Source organism: Anolis carolinensis, chromosome 1 (assembly GCF_035594765.1).
Source record: "Anolis carolinensis isolate JA03-04 chromosome 1, rAnoCar3.1.pri, whole genome shotgun sequence".
NCBI lineage: Eukaryota > Metazoa > Chordata > Lepidosauria > Squamata > Dactyloidae > Anolis > Anolis carolinensis.
Genome location: NC_085841.1, coordinates 365,891,267 through 365,908,528, shown reverse-complemented (window position 1 = coordinate 365,908,528; position 17,262 = coordinate 365,891,267). Strand labels below are relative to the sequence as shown.

Below are 17,262 nucleotides of genomic sequence, written 5' to 3'. Positions count from 1 at the left end.
TCCACACGGGGCAGAGATTTCCAGTGCCAAACAGCTCTCCCAGTTAGGAAGTTCTTCGTCATGTTCAGGTGGAATCTCCTTCTGTGTAGTTTGAAGCCATTGTTCCAATGCATCCTAGTCTCCAGGGCAGCAGAAAACAAGTTTGCTCCCTTCTCCCTGTGATTTCCCCTCCCATCTTGATCCTCATGTCCTCTCCTCATGTCTCCTCTTAGCCTTCTCTTCTGCAGGCTAAACATGCCCAGCTCTTTAAGCCGTTCCTCATAGGGATTGTTCTCCAGACACCGGATCATGTGAGTCGCCCTCCTCTGGACACATTCCAACTTAGAGTCAACATCTCCCTTCAACTGCAGTGATCAGAATGGGACACAGTGTGATTCCAGGTAAAGTGGTCTGACCAAGGCAGAAGAGAAGAGAGGGGGAGCAGGACTTCCTGGGATCAAGGCACCAGACTCCTCTTGATGCAGGACAAAACCCCATTGTCTTTTTTTGAGTGACATTCCTGGCTCATGTTCCCCTTCCTCCCCCCGAGGACTCCAACACTTGCCTAGTTTCCAACAGACCTCACAACCTCTGAGGATGCCTGCCATAGATGTGGGTGAAACGTCAGGAGAGAATACTTCTGGAACATGGCCAGACAGCCCGAAAGACATACAACAACCCTGTGACTCCAACATCCTTTCCACACATCCCCCATTCTGTCTCTTTGCATTTCATTTTTCCTGCCTAAGTGAATCTCTTGCATTTGTCCCTGTTGAGGTTCAATGTGTTAGTTTTGACCAATCATCTCTCTCATCTGTGAAGATTGCTTTGGATTTTACTCCTGTCTTCTGGAGTATTAACCATCCCTCCCAATTTGGTGTTGGGCCCACATTTGGTCACCTTTGTGGATCACACACACATACATAGACTTATATATATATCTATATTTCGAATATGATGGCATCAGGGCAGCGGACAAAACAACAAAACTACAGGCCCCCCAACCTCAAAATTTGACAGCACAACCCATCATTCACGGCTCTAGGTTGATACAACAAAAAGAAAAGAAAAATAAAGTCCTAATTAGAGAGAGAGGAATAATTGTTTTTATCCAATTGCTGCCAGTTACAAGGCTAAGTTCCGACCACTTGGTCTCCTAGCAACCTACTCAGCCCAGGGGACAGGCAGAGTTAGGCCTCACTTAGGCCTCTTCCACACTACCTATAAAATACAGATTATCTGATTTCCCATACCACCATACTTCGCCACAGCAACGTGTGGCCGGGCACAGCTAGTATCTCTATATTTCGAATATTTCTGCACATGAAACAAAGTTTGTTTCCCATCAAGAAGCCAACTTGTCACTGTCTCAGCCACTGAGGAAGTCAGATATTAGTGTATCTTGGGTTTCAGGGTTGCAGATAATAAGGGTGTAGAATCAGGCAGAACGCAGCACCAAGCTCCTTCTGAATGATAAAGCAAGACTGCTTAGAAGTCTGGCTGGGCTTCTTACATGAACTTTGACATTGATATCTTTGTCGAATGATATGCTGGACTTCTTGCCTCCGCGGCCGGCTGCATATTTGCATTGTTCCACATGCAATTAATTATACCTGACTCTCTGCTTTGCGCCGCAGACGGCGCTAACAAGGTTTGTGTGCTGTTATTCTTCGGATGTCAGGAGGGAGGCTGTATTTTATAGATTTCATTTTTATTACATACATCGCTAATGAAGGCATAATGCGATTATGATGGACCAGGTCCAAGGGAAATTTTTTTGTCAATTGGGTTTGGCGTGAAATAATAAATTGCCTTTGGGCTGAGTTATGGAATTGGGGAATAAAAGGAGAGACCCTTTTAGGCATCAAAATAAGGCCCAATTATAAGCGGGAAAAGGAAACAAGATTCAACGGGAGCAAATCAATTTGCGGTGGGAAGTAATACAATCGTGATATACAAGCAGGAACTGCGAAATGGGAGCGCGGGCTCTGTGCTTCCGCACTGAAGTTTGCAGGAGCAACTTGCTAAACAAATTATTTATTTATTTATTTATTTACAGTATTTATATTCCGCCCTTCTCACCCCAAAGGGGACACAGGGCAGATTATAATGAACACATATATGGCAAACATTCAATGCCAACAGACAAACAACATACATTAGACAAACTCAGAGGCATTTTTAACATTTTTCCAGCTTCACGATTCTGGCCACAGGGGGAGCTGTTGCTTCACCGTCCAGTAGTGGCTGTATTTCCTCATTCCTTTCCTCGTGTTTTGCTGGCAGTTTTATGGTGTTGTAAATTAGCCTCCCCGCATAAAGGGTTCCTAAATTTCCCTAATTGACAGGTGTAACTGTCTTTCGGGGCTGCATAGGTCAACAGCAAGCCGGGGCTATTAATGGTCAGAGGCTTAACCCGACCCGGGCTTCGAACTCATGACCTCTCGGTCAGTAGTGATTTATAGCAGCTGATTACTAGCCAACTGCGCCACTTACCTCTTTCCTCTACCTCTTGCAATGCCGTTCATGCATCAGAGAGAATGAAATGCAAGTCGGTGATTACTTTGGCCCATAATTATTCTTGCAACCAAGTTGAAATGCATTGCTAGTAGGGGAGATGTGTGCTCACCCCATTCCACACTAACATTTGCTCACTCAACCCAGTCATGAGCAAACTTTAGCTCTCTAGGTGTTTTGGACTTCAACTCCCACTGTTCCTAACAGCCTCAGGCCCTTTCCTTTTCACTTAAGCGGACGAGGGGAAAAAGGAAAGGGCCTGAGGATGTTAGGAATGGTGGGAGTTGAAGTCCAAAACATCTGGAGAGTTAGTTTGCACATGCCTGGTCTAGCCAATGCCCTCCCAGTTCCACCTCCAGTCTCAGCTCTTGTCCCTCCCTTAAGTCCACCTTCCTTGTTCATTCCCCTCCCAGTAAAGTCACTGTTTTCCAGTTCTGCTATCATATCTTTTGGCCGCTTTTGCAGGCCAAAACCTGGGTCAGAGTGTCCCGTTGCTGTGGAAACCTATCTCTTTGTTGTACCTCTGGGCTGGTTCACCATGCTCTTACACACCACCACAGCAAGCTTGGTTTAAATAGTTTATTGGTAAAAGATAGCAAAATCTGGATAAAAAGCAGTAAAGAAAGCAATAATCCACATGTAAAGGCAGTCAGTAGAAGGCAATAATCCAGTGCAAAGGCAGTCTGAAGAATATAGTTCAAAGTCTCTAATAAAAAGATCAATCCAGAAAACAAGGCAGCATAAGCTTTAAAACACAATCCAAAATACAAGATCCAGGCATGAACAAAAGCAAGAATACTTTTCCAAGAGCATAGACAAGACAGGATCTCTGCTTCCAAAACCAACGTTGCTTCATCTGAAATTTTTCCCTGTTTCTCCCTTATTTAACCATGCTTACAAGCCACGAAAGCATTTCTCTGTCCTTGGGTTCCCACACGTTTACCAGCTATTCTAAGAGATCGTCTGGGATGATGAACTTTGTATCCCTATCTAAGGAAGATTCCTCTTACTCGCTGCCAGAGACACCTGGGACTTGTTGATGTTCTGAACTCTGTTCTGAATCCTGTGAAAGCTCACCCTTATCACTGGCTTCTGCTTCACTACTACAGTGTTTCCCCGAAAATAAGACAGTGTCTTATATTAATTTTTGCTCCCAAAGATGCTCTAGGTCTTATTTTTAGGGGATGTCTTATTTTTCCATGAAGAAGAATTCACATTTATTGTTGAACAAAAAAAAAAAGAAAAGAAATTTTATTATATATTGTACAGTAGTTGTCATCACAAACCAGCATAACCAGACAAACTGTGAATCCTATTAAGAATTTCTTGTTACTTCCATTATTTTCATGTTCAATCTATAGTATGTACTTTTACTGATCCTGTATGCTCTGGTGTTCTGTTTAGCGGGTCTGCTTCCAAACAAAAACTTTGCTATGTCTTACTTTCGGGGGAGGCCTTATATTTAGCAATTCAGCAAAACCTCTACTAGGTCTTATTTTCTGGGGATGTTTTATTTTAGGGGAAACAGGATAGACTGTTTATCACAGGCTTCAGTTTACTGCGAGCCTGCGGCCTCTCTAACAATTCAGAGCCCTCATCAACATTTCCATGGTCAGCCTGCATAGACCCAAATTCCCCCTTCATCATCAGACTGAACCATAACACTCTTCACATTCCAGCCTACCTACTCTTACCAACTCCTCTCTCCCATCTCTCAAAATGGCCATTTGTTGCACTCTAGCCTTGAGACACCTTTTCAGCCAGTACCACACCAGAGTCCAGTAGTACTAACTACAGAAGTTTATTAAGAAAAGCAGGTACAAAAAGGGGAAAGGGCATTATCCAAAAGAGCAGTAGAAAATGAGCTATAAAATAGCAGTCGTCCATTTGCACAAAATAACAGTAGTTCAAAAAATGGCAAGGTACAGGAAATCAAGGAATCACCTCACATCCTCTGGGGATGCCTGCCATATATGTGGATGAAACATCAGGAGAGAATAGCTCTAGAACATGGCCATAAAACCAGGAAAACATACAACAACCCTGTGATCCTGGCCATGAAAGCCTTCGACAACACATCAAAATCAAGGAAGTCAAGATTACAGGCATAAATCCATAAGCATGAAAGCAGAAACGTTTCCCAAGGCAAAATTCTTTCAGGAACATAGGTAAACACAGGAGACTTGAATCATGAACCTGAGAACTGAAACAGGAACCTGAACCTTTTGGCAACATTGTCTGCTCTGAGAGACCAAGTAAACACCACTTCATTTAAGCCAAAGATCAACCAAGAAGCCATGAGATCATGCCTCACGCATTTGGGTTCCAATGAATCCTTTCAATCCTTCACTCCCTCCATGTGGAGACCTAATCTGATATTGCGAGAAAACTCCCCATCAGCTGAAAGCTGACTTTTCCTCTGTTGCTAAAAACATTGGAATCCAAAACATTCTCTGTCTCATCTTCAACTGCCTGCACTACTCTCTGATCTGAGGCCTGAGATTCACCCTGATCACACACAGACTCTTCAGTTGGAAACCCATCATCCCCTTCATCCTCTGAGAAATCCCCAGCCTCTTGCTGAGCCCCAACACCATTTTATGCAGAAAGCATTCTTCTAACAATTAATAAACATGTATTTCAGCCAGGTGCATCTTCAATAGGATGGGAAACACATGGCTTGAAAACAGTCCAGGTGAAAGAGATATAGGAGCATTAGTGGATCTCAAGCTAGACATGAGCCAAGAGTGTGATGCGGCCGCTCAAATGGCCAGTGCGATTCTAGGCTGCCTCCTGTAGGAGGATAGTGCCTGGACCACTCTCTTCTGCTTTGCTTAGAACTCATCTGGAATAAGAAAATGTCCAGTTCTGGGCACCACAATTCAAGAAGGAGATGGACAAGATGGAAGATAAGGGCTATCAAAAGGATTGAAGCTTTGGAAGCCAAGATGGGATGGTTTAGGAAGCTGGGTCTATTTAGTTTGGATAAATAAAACCGGAGAGAAGGTGACATGAGAGCCATGTTTAAATATTTGAAAGAAGGTCACATTGAGGATGGGACCAGCTGGTTCTCTGCTGCTCCAGAGTCTAGAGCCCAAGGGAGCCAAGGATTCAAGAGACTCCACCTTCGCAGTAGGAAAAACTCCCTGATAGCCAAAGCAGTGGTAAGTATGCTTTGGGATATTTTAAGAAATATTTTCTGTTTTCAAGGAATTGATTTTTGAATCTATGGATCTGGAGGACCAACTGCACTTTCTGGATTCTGCCCCTATGATGGTAATGGTGATGATGTATATTTATACCCTGCTTTTCTCTCCACAAGGAGACCTTTTTTTTTAGCAAAGAAAGAGCTCAGATGCATAATGTTTGTGCCTTTTAAACCATGTTGTTGTTGTTATTGTTGTTGATTTCCCACTTTCCTCTCTGAAATGAGGTTGGATCTTCGCTGCATTTTATGGCCAGGCTGAAGCTGTATTATTATGGTCAGACTGGCTGGATGCATCTCCTTAGGCCTCTCTGCTGGAGACACAGCTTTCCTTTGGGAGGAAACTAGAAAGTGTTGCAAGAAACCTCTTACTAGCTTCAGTGTTTTTTTCTCCCTGAAGGCCCCGCAGACACTTTCTCAGTGAAAGATGATGACTCTTGCTTTCTCCATTTGGTTGGTAATACTTTCTAATCAACTTGCACCAAAGAAATCACAACCAGAGGCAATGCCTGGACAAAACAGGGGGACGTAAATAAGGAAGACACCCAAATCCAGGCAGAATCTTGGTGCAAGAGACAGAGAAAGCTATTCTCCTTCTTGGACAACAAAAAAGTTGTATGAGTCTACACTGGCATATAACACAGTTCAATGTAGTTGAACTGCATTATACAGCAATGTAGATGGGGCCGCACTTTCCAAAAGTGCATCTCCAGTGTAGATTTCGGAATGCCACCACTGAACACCACTTGAACTTCGGTGGCTCAAGGCTATGGAGTCCTGGGAGCTGTAATTTGGTGAGGCACCAGCGCTCCTTGGCAAAGAAGGCTGGCAAAATGATAACTCCCAGGATTCTATAGCACTGAACCAAGGAAGCTCTAATAGGATCAAACTGCATTCAGAAATATACAGTGTGGATGCACCTTAGGATGCCTATAAGGGACAGAAAACAGTATTTCCAATGAAAAAATGGAGTTACCTACCTACCTACCTGCCTATCAACATACCTACCAATTACCTACCTATTTACCAATTACCTCCCTACCTACTTGCCTACCTACCTCTATCTACCTGCCTACCTATTTACCTATCTACTTGCCTACTTACCTATTTATCTACCTACCTACCTGCCTGCCTATCTACCTGCCAACCAATCCATCTACGTATCAACCTATATATCTACCTACCTATATACCTAACTACCTACCTTCCTATCTATATATCAACATACCTACCTATCAACATACCTACCTTCCTATCAACCTACATACCTACCTATCTATACCTACCAACCTACCTTCTTATCAACCTACCTCCCTATCTACCTATCAACATACCTATCAACCTACCTACTTATCAGCATACCTAACTACCCATCAACCTACCTACCTGTCAACCAGCCTATCTACCTACCTATCTACCTATCTACAAGCTACATATCTATCTATCTATCTATCTATCTATCTATCTATCTATCTATCTATCTATCTATCTAATTGGGGTATCAGTGGTGATTTCAAAGGCCATAAAAGAAGGATCGGGGAGGGGGAGGCAATGTAATCCTCAGGCTACTCTGTTCTCTCATTTTAACACCATACCTGTTTCAAAACATCCATTCCCAGTTCTCCTTCTCTCTCCCTGCATTTGGGGGGTATTTTTAGGGGTCTATTCGGCCCCTGAGATCCCCTCCTCCTAATCCATTGAAACCACCCATGCCTGCTCAGCAGGGAGGCTCGACTGTGGCCTCTTGCACATTTTTAAATTAATAGGGAAAGGCCACGGACCCCATCCTGCAGCCAGATGCTGATACAAACAGCCTCTCCCCTGCAACGCTGTTACTCTTTTCCAGGGCTCCTAAATGGCTTCTGGTCACCGCCTGTGCCGCAATATTGCACACTTTGGCAAATTACATGGGTTTCTATTTTGGAACACTCTCCAGGGCGTGAAGCTGGGCATGATAATTTCCTCCATTAAGTGGTCCATTAGTTACCGTGGAAACAAGCCCTCTCCCATCCAGAAATGAAAGTATACAGGTAAACATAGTCTGCTGGAAGGCATCGCAGATCCAGGAAAGAAGAGCCTTGGAACAAGATCCGATGCCGTGGAATCCTAGAGTTGGAAGAGACCCAACCCCACATTGGCTTGTTTAGCTGCCGCATCACTATCTTGGATGGTCCAGTTTAAGCTGGAACCCTCAAATCCCAAAGCTGGAAGAAACTTTCTGCCCAAGTGTGGTACTGTATATTTCTCCATGTTGACACTACTGTATTTACTTGATCTAACACTCATCTTTTTTGGCTAAATTACCTTACCAAAATTAGGGTGCGCATTAGATTTGTGTAATACAGTCATCTTAGTCCTGAGCCAAAGCCAAAGGGGAAGCTGCTTCGGTAGCTGCGCCTGGAGCTCCTCTTCAAAGGATATCATCTCTAATTTAAGTGCCTATGGCACTCAATGCTATGCAATGTTGGGATAGGTAGTTTGATGAGGCATCAGCTTTCTTTGACAATACCTTACCAAACTACAGCTCCCAGGACTTCATAGCATTGAACAAGGTGATTAAAGTGGATTCATTCATTCAGCAACAGCTTTCTATTACTGAAAGCTTTGGTGTTCTAACACAATTGCCTTTAAAGAAGGAATTCTAAGCAGGCAGCAACTGTAATGGTATCATCATCATCATCATCATCATCATCATCATCATCATCATCATCATCTATCATTATTTTTACAGTAGAGTCTCTGTTATCTGACTTCAGTTTATCCGACACTCCGTATTATCCGAGGCCGGGGTGCCCTCCCTTGCTCACTCACCCACCCTTCCTCACTCACTCACTGCTGCTAGGACTCAGCCTGGTGAGTGAGCAAGAGAGTGAGGGAGGGCAAGTGAGTGAGAGAGGGAGGGCGAGTGACAAAGGCGGCAGCAATGGCAGAAGCAGGAGCAGGAGGCGGCCAGGCTCCTGCTTCTGCCGCTGCTGCACCTTTGTTGCTCGCCCTCACTCTTGCACTCACTCACCTGCCCTCCCTCATTCTCTCACTCACTCACTGGGCTGGGTCCTGGTTCTGCCTCCACTGCCATGACACAGCCCAGTGAGTGAGTGAGAGAGCAAGGGTTGGATACAAAGGCATCGGCCGCAGCAGAAGCAGGAGCCTGGAAGAGGCCGTCAGGCTCCTGCTTCTCATTCTGCTGCTGCCTTTGCCTCCCTCCCTCGATTGCTCACTCACTCACCAGCAGGGGCGGTTCAACCGTTAGGCAAAGTGTGTGGTTGCTGAAGGCGCCATCCTCTGGGGGGCGCAGTTGAGGCACCTCCAAGTGCCCTAAGGCTAATGAGCAGCTTCTTTTTGTCTTTTTATTCCCCCTCCAACATTCTGCCTGCCAGTTTAAGTCGGATAACTGAAACTCTACTGTATTTATATCCCACTCTATCTCTGAGTAAGGAGAGTTATATTACAAAAAGTGCACCTTTTGCTGCTGTGCATTACATTCTCCAGCAAATACTTTTGATTTTTGTTTTCGGGATTCTGAAAATTGGGGTGCGCATTGCATTCAATGGTGCATTAGCCTTGAGTAAATATGGTAATTTGTATAGTTTGGGCCCAGGTCTCAAATTTGTGAAATCCTTTTGGATGCTGCATCAGTTTTCTCTCCCAGTCTGGTGCCATTTGCACCTTTGACCAGCCCGCCCTCCCTTCCACCCAAGACCCTGTGGCCACGGCCTTGGAGCACTTCAGCTTCCAGCATGAGGTGTCCTGGTCTCGGCATCTGTGCTGATGAACAGACCGGTGCTTGTATCTACAGAATAATTCCTCCACCATACTTGAGGAAATTCAAATTGAGGAAGAATCCCACAGAGTGATATTTGTTTTTTTCTCCCACAGCAGGGAATAAACTACCACAATTATTTGTCCTCACATGCGCGGAGAAAACATTAGCGGATTTGCATACCTATACAAACTACATAACAGCTTCCTGAAGAAGTTGTTTTCGAAATGAGTCCTGGAATCATATTGCTGGAATGGGGCTCCGGGGCCATCCAGTCCAACCACCTTCTGCCAGGCAGAAGGACACAATCAAAGCCTTCCCAACAGATGGCCATCCAGCCTCTGAACAATATACAGTGCTGATTTGGATTAAAGCAGACCAAGGATGTTTAATATGTCCTTGAACCACGTTAGACAAAGCCGTGGATTGCTCTGAATATTCCCCCAGAATCAGCTGGGACTCTTTCCCATTTGACACTTGGGATCAGTCCCAGGATAAAGGGTCTGTGTAGAGCCAATTGGGGTTTCTAAACAGTAGATTTGGGCCCAAAGGACCATCTAGTCCAGTGTTTCCCAATCTTTAGTCTCCAGGTGTTTTGGACTTCACCTCCCAGAAGCCTCACCTGCCTTGGCCAATGATTCAGGATTCTGGGAGATGAAGTCCAAAGTGTTAGGTAGAAATGGCACAACATTTCTAGTCATAGAAAATACTGCTTGATGAACATGTGGAGAATTGAAAGCATTTGGGAAGTGACTGTGAAAGTTATGATGCAATACCAAAGGGGGTGTGGCAATCGCTGAGTCATAACCATGTGAGGGTTGTTGCAAAGAGGTTGCATCAGCCAGAGTCCCTTACTTGTTATCAGCAAAATCTATATATATAAAAGAATGATGGCATCACGGCGACCCACAAAACAACAAAACTACAGGCCCCCCAACCTCAAAATTTGACAACACAACCCATCATCCACGCCTCTAGGTTGATACAACAAAAAGAAAAGAAAAATAAAGTCCTAATTAGAGAGAGAGGAATAATTGCTTTTATCCAATTGCTGCCAGTTAGAAGGCTAAGCTCCTCCAACTTGGTCTCCTAGCAACCCAAAAAATAATAATAAAAAACACTTAAAAAATTAATACAATAAAATACTATAATAACAGAAAATAACTAAAAATAATACAAGAAAATAATAAAATATAATAAATAAAAATATAACTTACAATAAAATTAATTAAAAATGCAAATAATGTCAAATAAAAATTACACAACAATTTTTAACCAATACCACCACCACTTTGCCACAGCAACACGTGGCCAGGCACAGCTAGTAGCTATATAAGGAGGATGAAAGCATCCATCTTCCTCTCTCCTGCATGACTCAGTGTGAGTATCTGCCTATGTTGTATGTGACTATCTGATGACTCTGATGGCAAAGAAGAAGAAAAGTGGATCCGCAAATCTTGTTTGTATATTTGTATATATTGCAACAGTAAGGTTAAATCCTCTGGATATTTTGGATGAAAACTTGAATCCGCAAATTTACTAAACAGTGTCGGATGTGAGCAGTTGGCCTCTGCTGATAGACAGGTTGAAGCGTGTTTTTGCAGAAAAAGGACTTTGCTGTATATTTTTTGTTTGCTTCTGAGACACTTGCTATCCAGCTTGCAGCAGTTCAGGGAGGTCGTGATTTGAAAACTATACATCGCTTCATGTACCAGCAAATCCATAGAGCTCTGCTACTACGTGTTGTGGGATTTGCAGGTACGTGAAGTGATTTATAGTTTCCAAATCACTTCACATACCAGCAAATCCCGTGACAGAAATGAGCTGCAATCGAAGACCTTTCTCTTCTAGCAGGTTTACCCAGTCAATTTTAAACAATTAACTTTATTCATGCATTTTTTTAGTACAGTAAAGTCTCACTTATCCAACACTCACTTATCCAACATTCTGGATTATCCATCGCATTTTTGTAGTCAATGTTTTCAATACATTGTGATATTTTGGTGCTAAATTCGTAAATACAGTAATTACTACATAGCATTACTGCGTATTGAACTACTTTTTCTGTCAAATTTGTTGTTAGACATGATGTTTTGGTGCTTAATTTGTAAAATCATAACCTGATTTGATGTGTAATAGGCTTTTCCTTAATCTCTCCTTATTATCCAACATATTTGCTTATCCAACGTTCTGCTGGCCCGTTTATGTTGGATAAGTGAGACTCTACTGTATTAGTATTTTCATCTTTTTCAAATGTATTTTAATGGCATTGTGTTTTATGTGTGTATTTTAACGATGTTGCACCCTGCCTCAAGCCACATTGAGAGCCAAATAACAAATAAATGTTGTTGTTGTTGCTGCTGTTGTTGTTACAGTACATGAATAGAAGGTGAAAGGAGAACCATCCCAAGAGAAGACAGCACCTCAGGCAAATCCTTTTTGCCTTTTGTCTGGAAATGTATGTCTTCATTGTGACAGACCATGCGGATTCAGAAAAGGTCTCCAAATACACGCATCTCCGAGACTCTACTTCTGGTAGTCAGTCAGATTCATGGACCTCAAGGGATCACATATGATGATTATTCTCTGTTTTCCTTATAAACAGAACAACATGCTATGGTATGAAGATGATTCCCCCTCAAAAGATCATATGGATCCAAAATCAGTCTCCACAGTCACTTATGGATCCAACACCAAGACTCCACCTTGGAAGACAGTCAGACCCATGGGCCATTAGGGATCATCCATGATGATGACGACACCGTATTTCCCCAAATCCAAAGCATCACCAAATCTAAGGTGCACCCCATTTTTGAAGCTTCGCTTCTTGGGGGGAAAAAACTAAAGAATTTCCCCTGAAATTTAGACTGTCTCAGGATGAATTTTAAGAATAAAATAACACACTAAAATAGATCTAACCATTATTTTAACAAGAGAACTGAATTTACTAACAACAAAAAGGAAACACATATTCAATAACTTTCCTTTTGAATACAGCTTTGTAGTGAGATCTTTTTGACATTTTGAGATCACAGTGAAGGACGCACAGCACTGGCAACTCCACTTTACAAAGATATGAGACAACCTTGTTCCGTAACAGTGGCTGGCTACACACTTGCGAAGTGTGCCACTTTGTTTCACAATACAATAGTGAGAACTCCTCAGCAAAACACATTGATTTTTTCTAAAACCCTGTGAATCTAAGGTGCCAGTGATTAAAAGACACACCCCAAGCCCCCAAGACAGGAAAAGTACATTTTAGAAACTTTGAAGTATGGTCTTAGTACTGGGGTGTGCCTAATTTGGTTTTTGTGTTGCTGATGATGATGATTGGTGCCAGACTGTCCTGTTTTGTCTTTGAAGAACAGCCTTAAAACACTGTAGTAAGTAAATGAAAACTGCTTTACTTCAGCAAAACATAAAGAATAGAACACTCAGTGGAATAATGCAAAAGAAAGCAAGGAAGTCTTAGGGCAAACACAGTTCTTAGTCTCTGATAAATTCCCAAATCAAATAGCAGTCTTACTTCAGACAAAGAAACAGCAAAGAAATCCTTAGGAGTAGTTTCTCAGATGCAGACTCGAAGTAGGCACAAGGGAAGCAAAGGCTTGGGCATTAGAGTCAGTTTGTTACCAGCAAGAGCTGGCTGCACCTGCTTCTGCTTTATAGCCCTGAGTCCCCTAACAGCTGCTAGGCTGGTTCCCAATTACTCAGCTGCAGTTCTGGCAGCTATTCTAGCGGAACAATGTCTCTGCTCTGCTCCCTTTCGCCTCTCCTGAAATGTGGGTACTTGCAAAATATCCTCCTCAGATTCATGAACACTTTCCTGCTCCCCTTCCTCTTCTTCAGAAGAGGAATCCCTAACACAGACCTGCCTCTGCATGAAGCGCTTTCCCTACTGTCCATCTTACCCAATCTGGCCTCCATCGATAGAACCTGGCATTTGAGCTGATCTTACTGCATGACGAATGATGGACATCTCTCCGAACTTGCGGTTTTGATCATATCTGACTCCGGCCTCTGCTGCCTTGTTATGATGGGTCCTGCCGGGTTTGCCGCAAATGTGAAATGCTACGGCGTCCGTGTAATTGAAATGAATGGAATTGAAATGCCTGCTGGAATGACTGAATTACGTTTGGAAATGAATTGATCCCAGACTGCTTTATTGCAGCCATCTCTCCATAATGTATTATTGTTCCACACCATTCGGGGGGCGGGGGGGGGGGGGGGTAGAGCTCTGCGGTGAATGCGCCGTATGAGAAAACCTGGATGGTGCTGGCAGTCTGAAGATTTATGGGCACATGATCGATGTGTTAGTCTTCAAGGTGTTACTCAATTCCTGGTGATTTAGAGGTGGTCGGGGACCAGACCTCCAGGGTTGCAAAATGTCTTCCCCGCTTTGTTGTTCATCTTGCTTGCAATGCATGAGACTCCATTCTAGGGCTCCATTGTGGTACGTGAAGCTTGCCAGCATCTCCAGCTCTCCAGATTTTCCTTTGCCTCCTTAATCTGGTACTATTGATCTCAACAACAATGACAGTGACAATAACAACAACAACATCCATTGCCAAAAAAGCAAGAAAGCTGTTGTATATGCATTATGCACCCTCTATTTTGCTGCAGTTGTATCGATATAACCAAATGGCCGTGGCAGACTATTAATAAAATTCACCCAATTGTGTTAGGAATGCGAAAAACCTTCGTTGGCATCCTGCTGATGGGTTGCAGTGGTGTAAATTTTAACTTTGAACGTTTAATGGTTTTTAACTGGGAATTATTTTTGATACTGCTTATATTTAATCCTGTTTTCAAAGTTTGCATATTTGAATATTTTAAATTGTATGCTGATGCTTTTATGTTAAGATGCTTTGAGTCTCCTGCAGGAGAGATGAAGCGCGGTATAAATAAATATCATAATGATGATGATAATAATAATAATAATAATAATAATAATAATAATAATAATAAGAAGAAGAAGAAGAAGAAGAAGAAGAAGAAGGTGGATATGCTGAATATGCTGAAGAATGTGGCAATAGAGCTGTGGGTCAGCAGTTTCACAGATGAAATTCCATTGTTGAAGGGGAAAAAAACACACTTTATTCTCCAAAAATGGGTACAACCTTAAATTCGGTAAAACCTTAGATTCGATAAAGTATGTTAAATATGTTAAGTAACAAGGTCAATTAGGTAAAGGTAAAGGTTTCCCCTGACGTTAAGTCTGTTAATGTGGGATTTGTGTATTGGTAGTGTTTAAATGAAATTTGTGTCTTGTCTGTATTGTATACTTATTGTATCATCCAGAGTGTAACATAGTCTGGAAAGAGTTAATTACTGAGAAGCTGTGATGTCCTTGATGTGTGACTGGAACTGGGGAGTGTCCAGACACAAGTGTGTGTGCATTGCTGATTGCATCAGATCTGTTCAGTTCTGTTCTGTTCTGAGTTAAGTCGTGTGCTGTCTGCTGAGAGTCAAGTCATGTGTCCACAAGTCTGTTTGTATTGATTATTACTGCTTTCAGTAAAACTTGTATATAGTTTTACAGTCATCTCTGATGTCTCTTCGTTCTCCATTCCACTGACTCCATCCAACTGCTGCTGCGCTACATAAATTACTCTGACAAAGTCCAGTCATGTCTGACTCTGGGAGTTGGTGCTCATCTCCATTTCTAAGCCGAAGAGCCACCGTTGTCCATAGACACCTCCAAGGTCATGTGGATGGCATGACTGCATGGAGCGCCGTTACCTTCCCGCCGGAGCGGTACCTATTGATCTACTCACATTGGCATGTTTTCAAACTGCTAGGTTGGCAGAAGCAAGAGCTAACAATGGCCACTCACACCGCTCCCGGGGTTTGAACCTTTTGGTCTGCAAGTTCAGCAGCTCAGTGCTTTAACACACTTTGCCACTTTTCAAGTTGGAGAAAAAGCTTCAGGGGTCCTTGGGAAAATAACTAATGCTCATAAATGCAAGGAAAATTCAACTCCCTGTATAATGTTTTTTATGCAACCAAGAGAATGCCAGCCTTTCACTTCTTTGCAAACCAGGTTTGTTGATATGTTTATCACCACATTGGTCTAGCAGAAGCATGGACAAACTTCAGCCCTCCAACTTCAGGAGTTTTGGATTTCAACTCCCATAATTGTTAGGAATAGTGGGAGTTGAAGTCCAAAACACCTGGAGGGAGGGCCCAAGTTTGCCCATGCCTGGTCTAGCATATCCAACTGTCATCATCACAAATGTGGGTGCATATGTTGAGGGGTCCCAAAAGAATAGCAGAGTGGTCATGACCATGGGATGACATTTTCTACTAAGCAACAGGGGACAGGGACATTTGGAGAAGACCCACATGAGGTCATCGCGACACACCCGGCGCATCACAGCAGCGTGCTCACCTGTGGCCGAGGGTGTCCCGTCACAAGGCAGGTCAGCTCCAGCGTCTCTCCTTCACGGATGGTGTAGACGCGCTCGGAATATCGCTCCTCCTCAATGTTGCAGGCCAGGCCCGAGTGGATGATGCGCACCGTGGGAGGGGCTGCGAGGGAAGCAGAGGAGAAGCCGTCAGTACAATCTTGGCAGGAAAAACAATGACACGCACAGACATAGCATGGGGACAGTCCATGAGAAGGGGATTCTAGGAATCTTAGTGGACCACAAGCTGAGCAGGAGACAACAATGTGATTCAGAAGCCTTAAAAGTCAATGTCGTTCTAGGCCGCATCAAGGGGAGTACAGTGCACAGATAAAGGGGAGGAATGGCCTTCTGCTTTGGTTAGACCTTCTCACTTGAGATAATAACTCTATGTCCAGTTCTGGGCAAAGCAAATCAAGAAGGATATGGACAAGATAGAAGGGGTCCAGAGAAGGGACACCAGAATGGTCAAAAGTCTGGGAACTATGAATCCCTTTGAGGAGCATTTTAAGGAGCTAGGGATGTTCAACTTGGAGGAGAGAAGGCTGAAAGAAGGGGACATGGGAGCCATGTTTAAGTCTTTGAAAGGATGCCCATGCATCACTAATGCAAAGCAGCTGAACCATGTGGATGGGGAGGTTTGGAGGAAGACAGTGGGGCCCACCAGGAACACTTGGCCCAACCCAAGGTCCACAAAAAAGACAATCAGATTCCCTATTAAAGCATTGCCAGATTTATCTAAGGCAGGCATCCCAAACTGTGGTCCTCCAGCCCTAGTCACCTTGTTCAGTGGTCAGAGGTTCTGGGAGTTGGAAGCCCAAACACCTGGAAGACCACAGTTTGAAGATGCCTGGTCTAAAGTATCACAAAAAACATCACCATTTTGTAATGGACAGTGTGACAAATCCCACCTTGAGGATGGAGGTTCTACAAACAAAACCCAACGGCCAAGATCCTACATCAAGGAGGAAGAGTGTCAAGACAGTTCATTAATGAACTGCAATATGGCCCAAACAACTGCAACGTGGGATCACAGAGTACAATGCACTGCCGCATCTGCAATGGCACAACAAGAGCAATGGCACCACATGGGTCACGTTGTTTCGATAGCACTGAGCTGAGCACAACTGATAAAAAAAAATCCAGACAGATCCGTAGGCAAACATCAAGTTACTACAGCAATTACACCTTGACTAGAAAATATTTTAGTACATGCATCAGGGAATTTGTATAAGGCCTGCAAGGGGTCTTCTAGCATGAGCTTTCGTAGACTTAAGTCTACTTCTACAGATGTTTAGAGTAGACCTAGATCTATGAAAGCTTTTGTTACCAACTCCTTTCTCTTTGTGAGTCTCAAAAGTGCTGCAAGATCCCTTTGTATGCTGACATTGCAG

General features: G+C 43.3%; 1 protein-coding gene across 4 annotated transcripts in view; it reads right to left on the bottom strand.

Annotated features, from left to right (window-relative positions):
- Nucleotides 1-17,262, bottom strand: part of mdga2 (MAM domain containing glycosylphosphatidylinositol anchor 2) — a 514,926-nt gene that overhangs the window by 309,139 nt on the left and 188,525 nt on the right. For all 4 annotated transcript variants that reach the window (XM_062968720.1, XM_062968722.1, XM_062968721.1 and 1 more), the window contains exon 2: nucleotides 15,853-15,992. In XM_062968720.1, coding sequence (XP_062824790.1) covers nucleotides 15,853-15,992 — 140 coding nt within the window. The remainder of the gene's footprint in view (nucleotides 1-15,852; nucleotides 15,993-17,262) is intronic.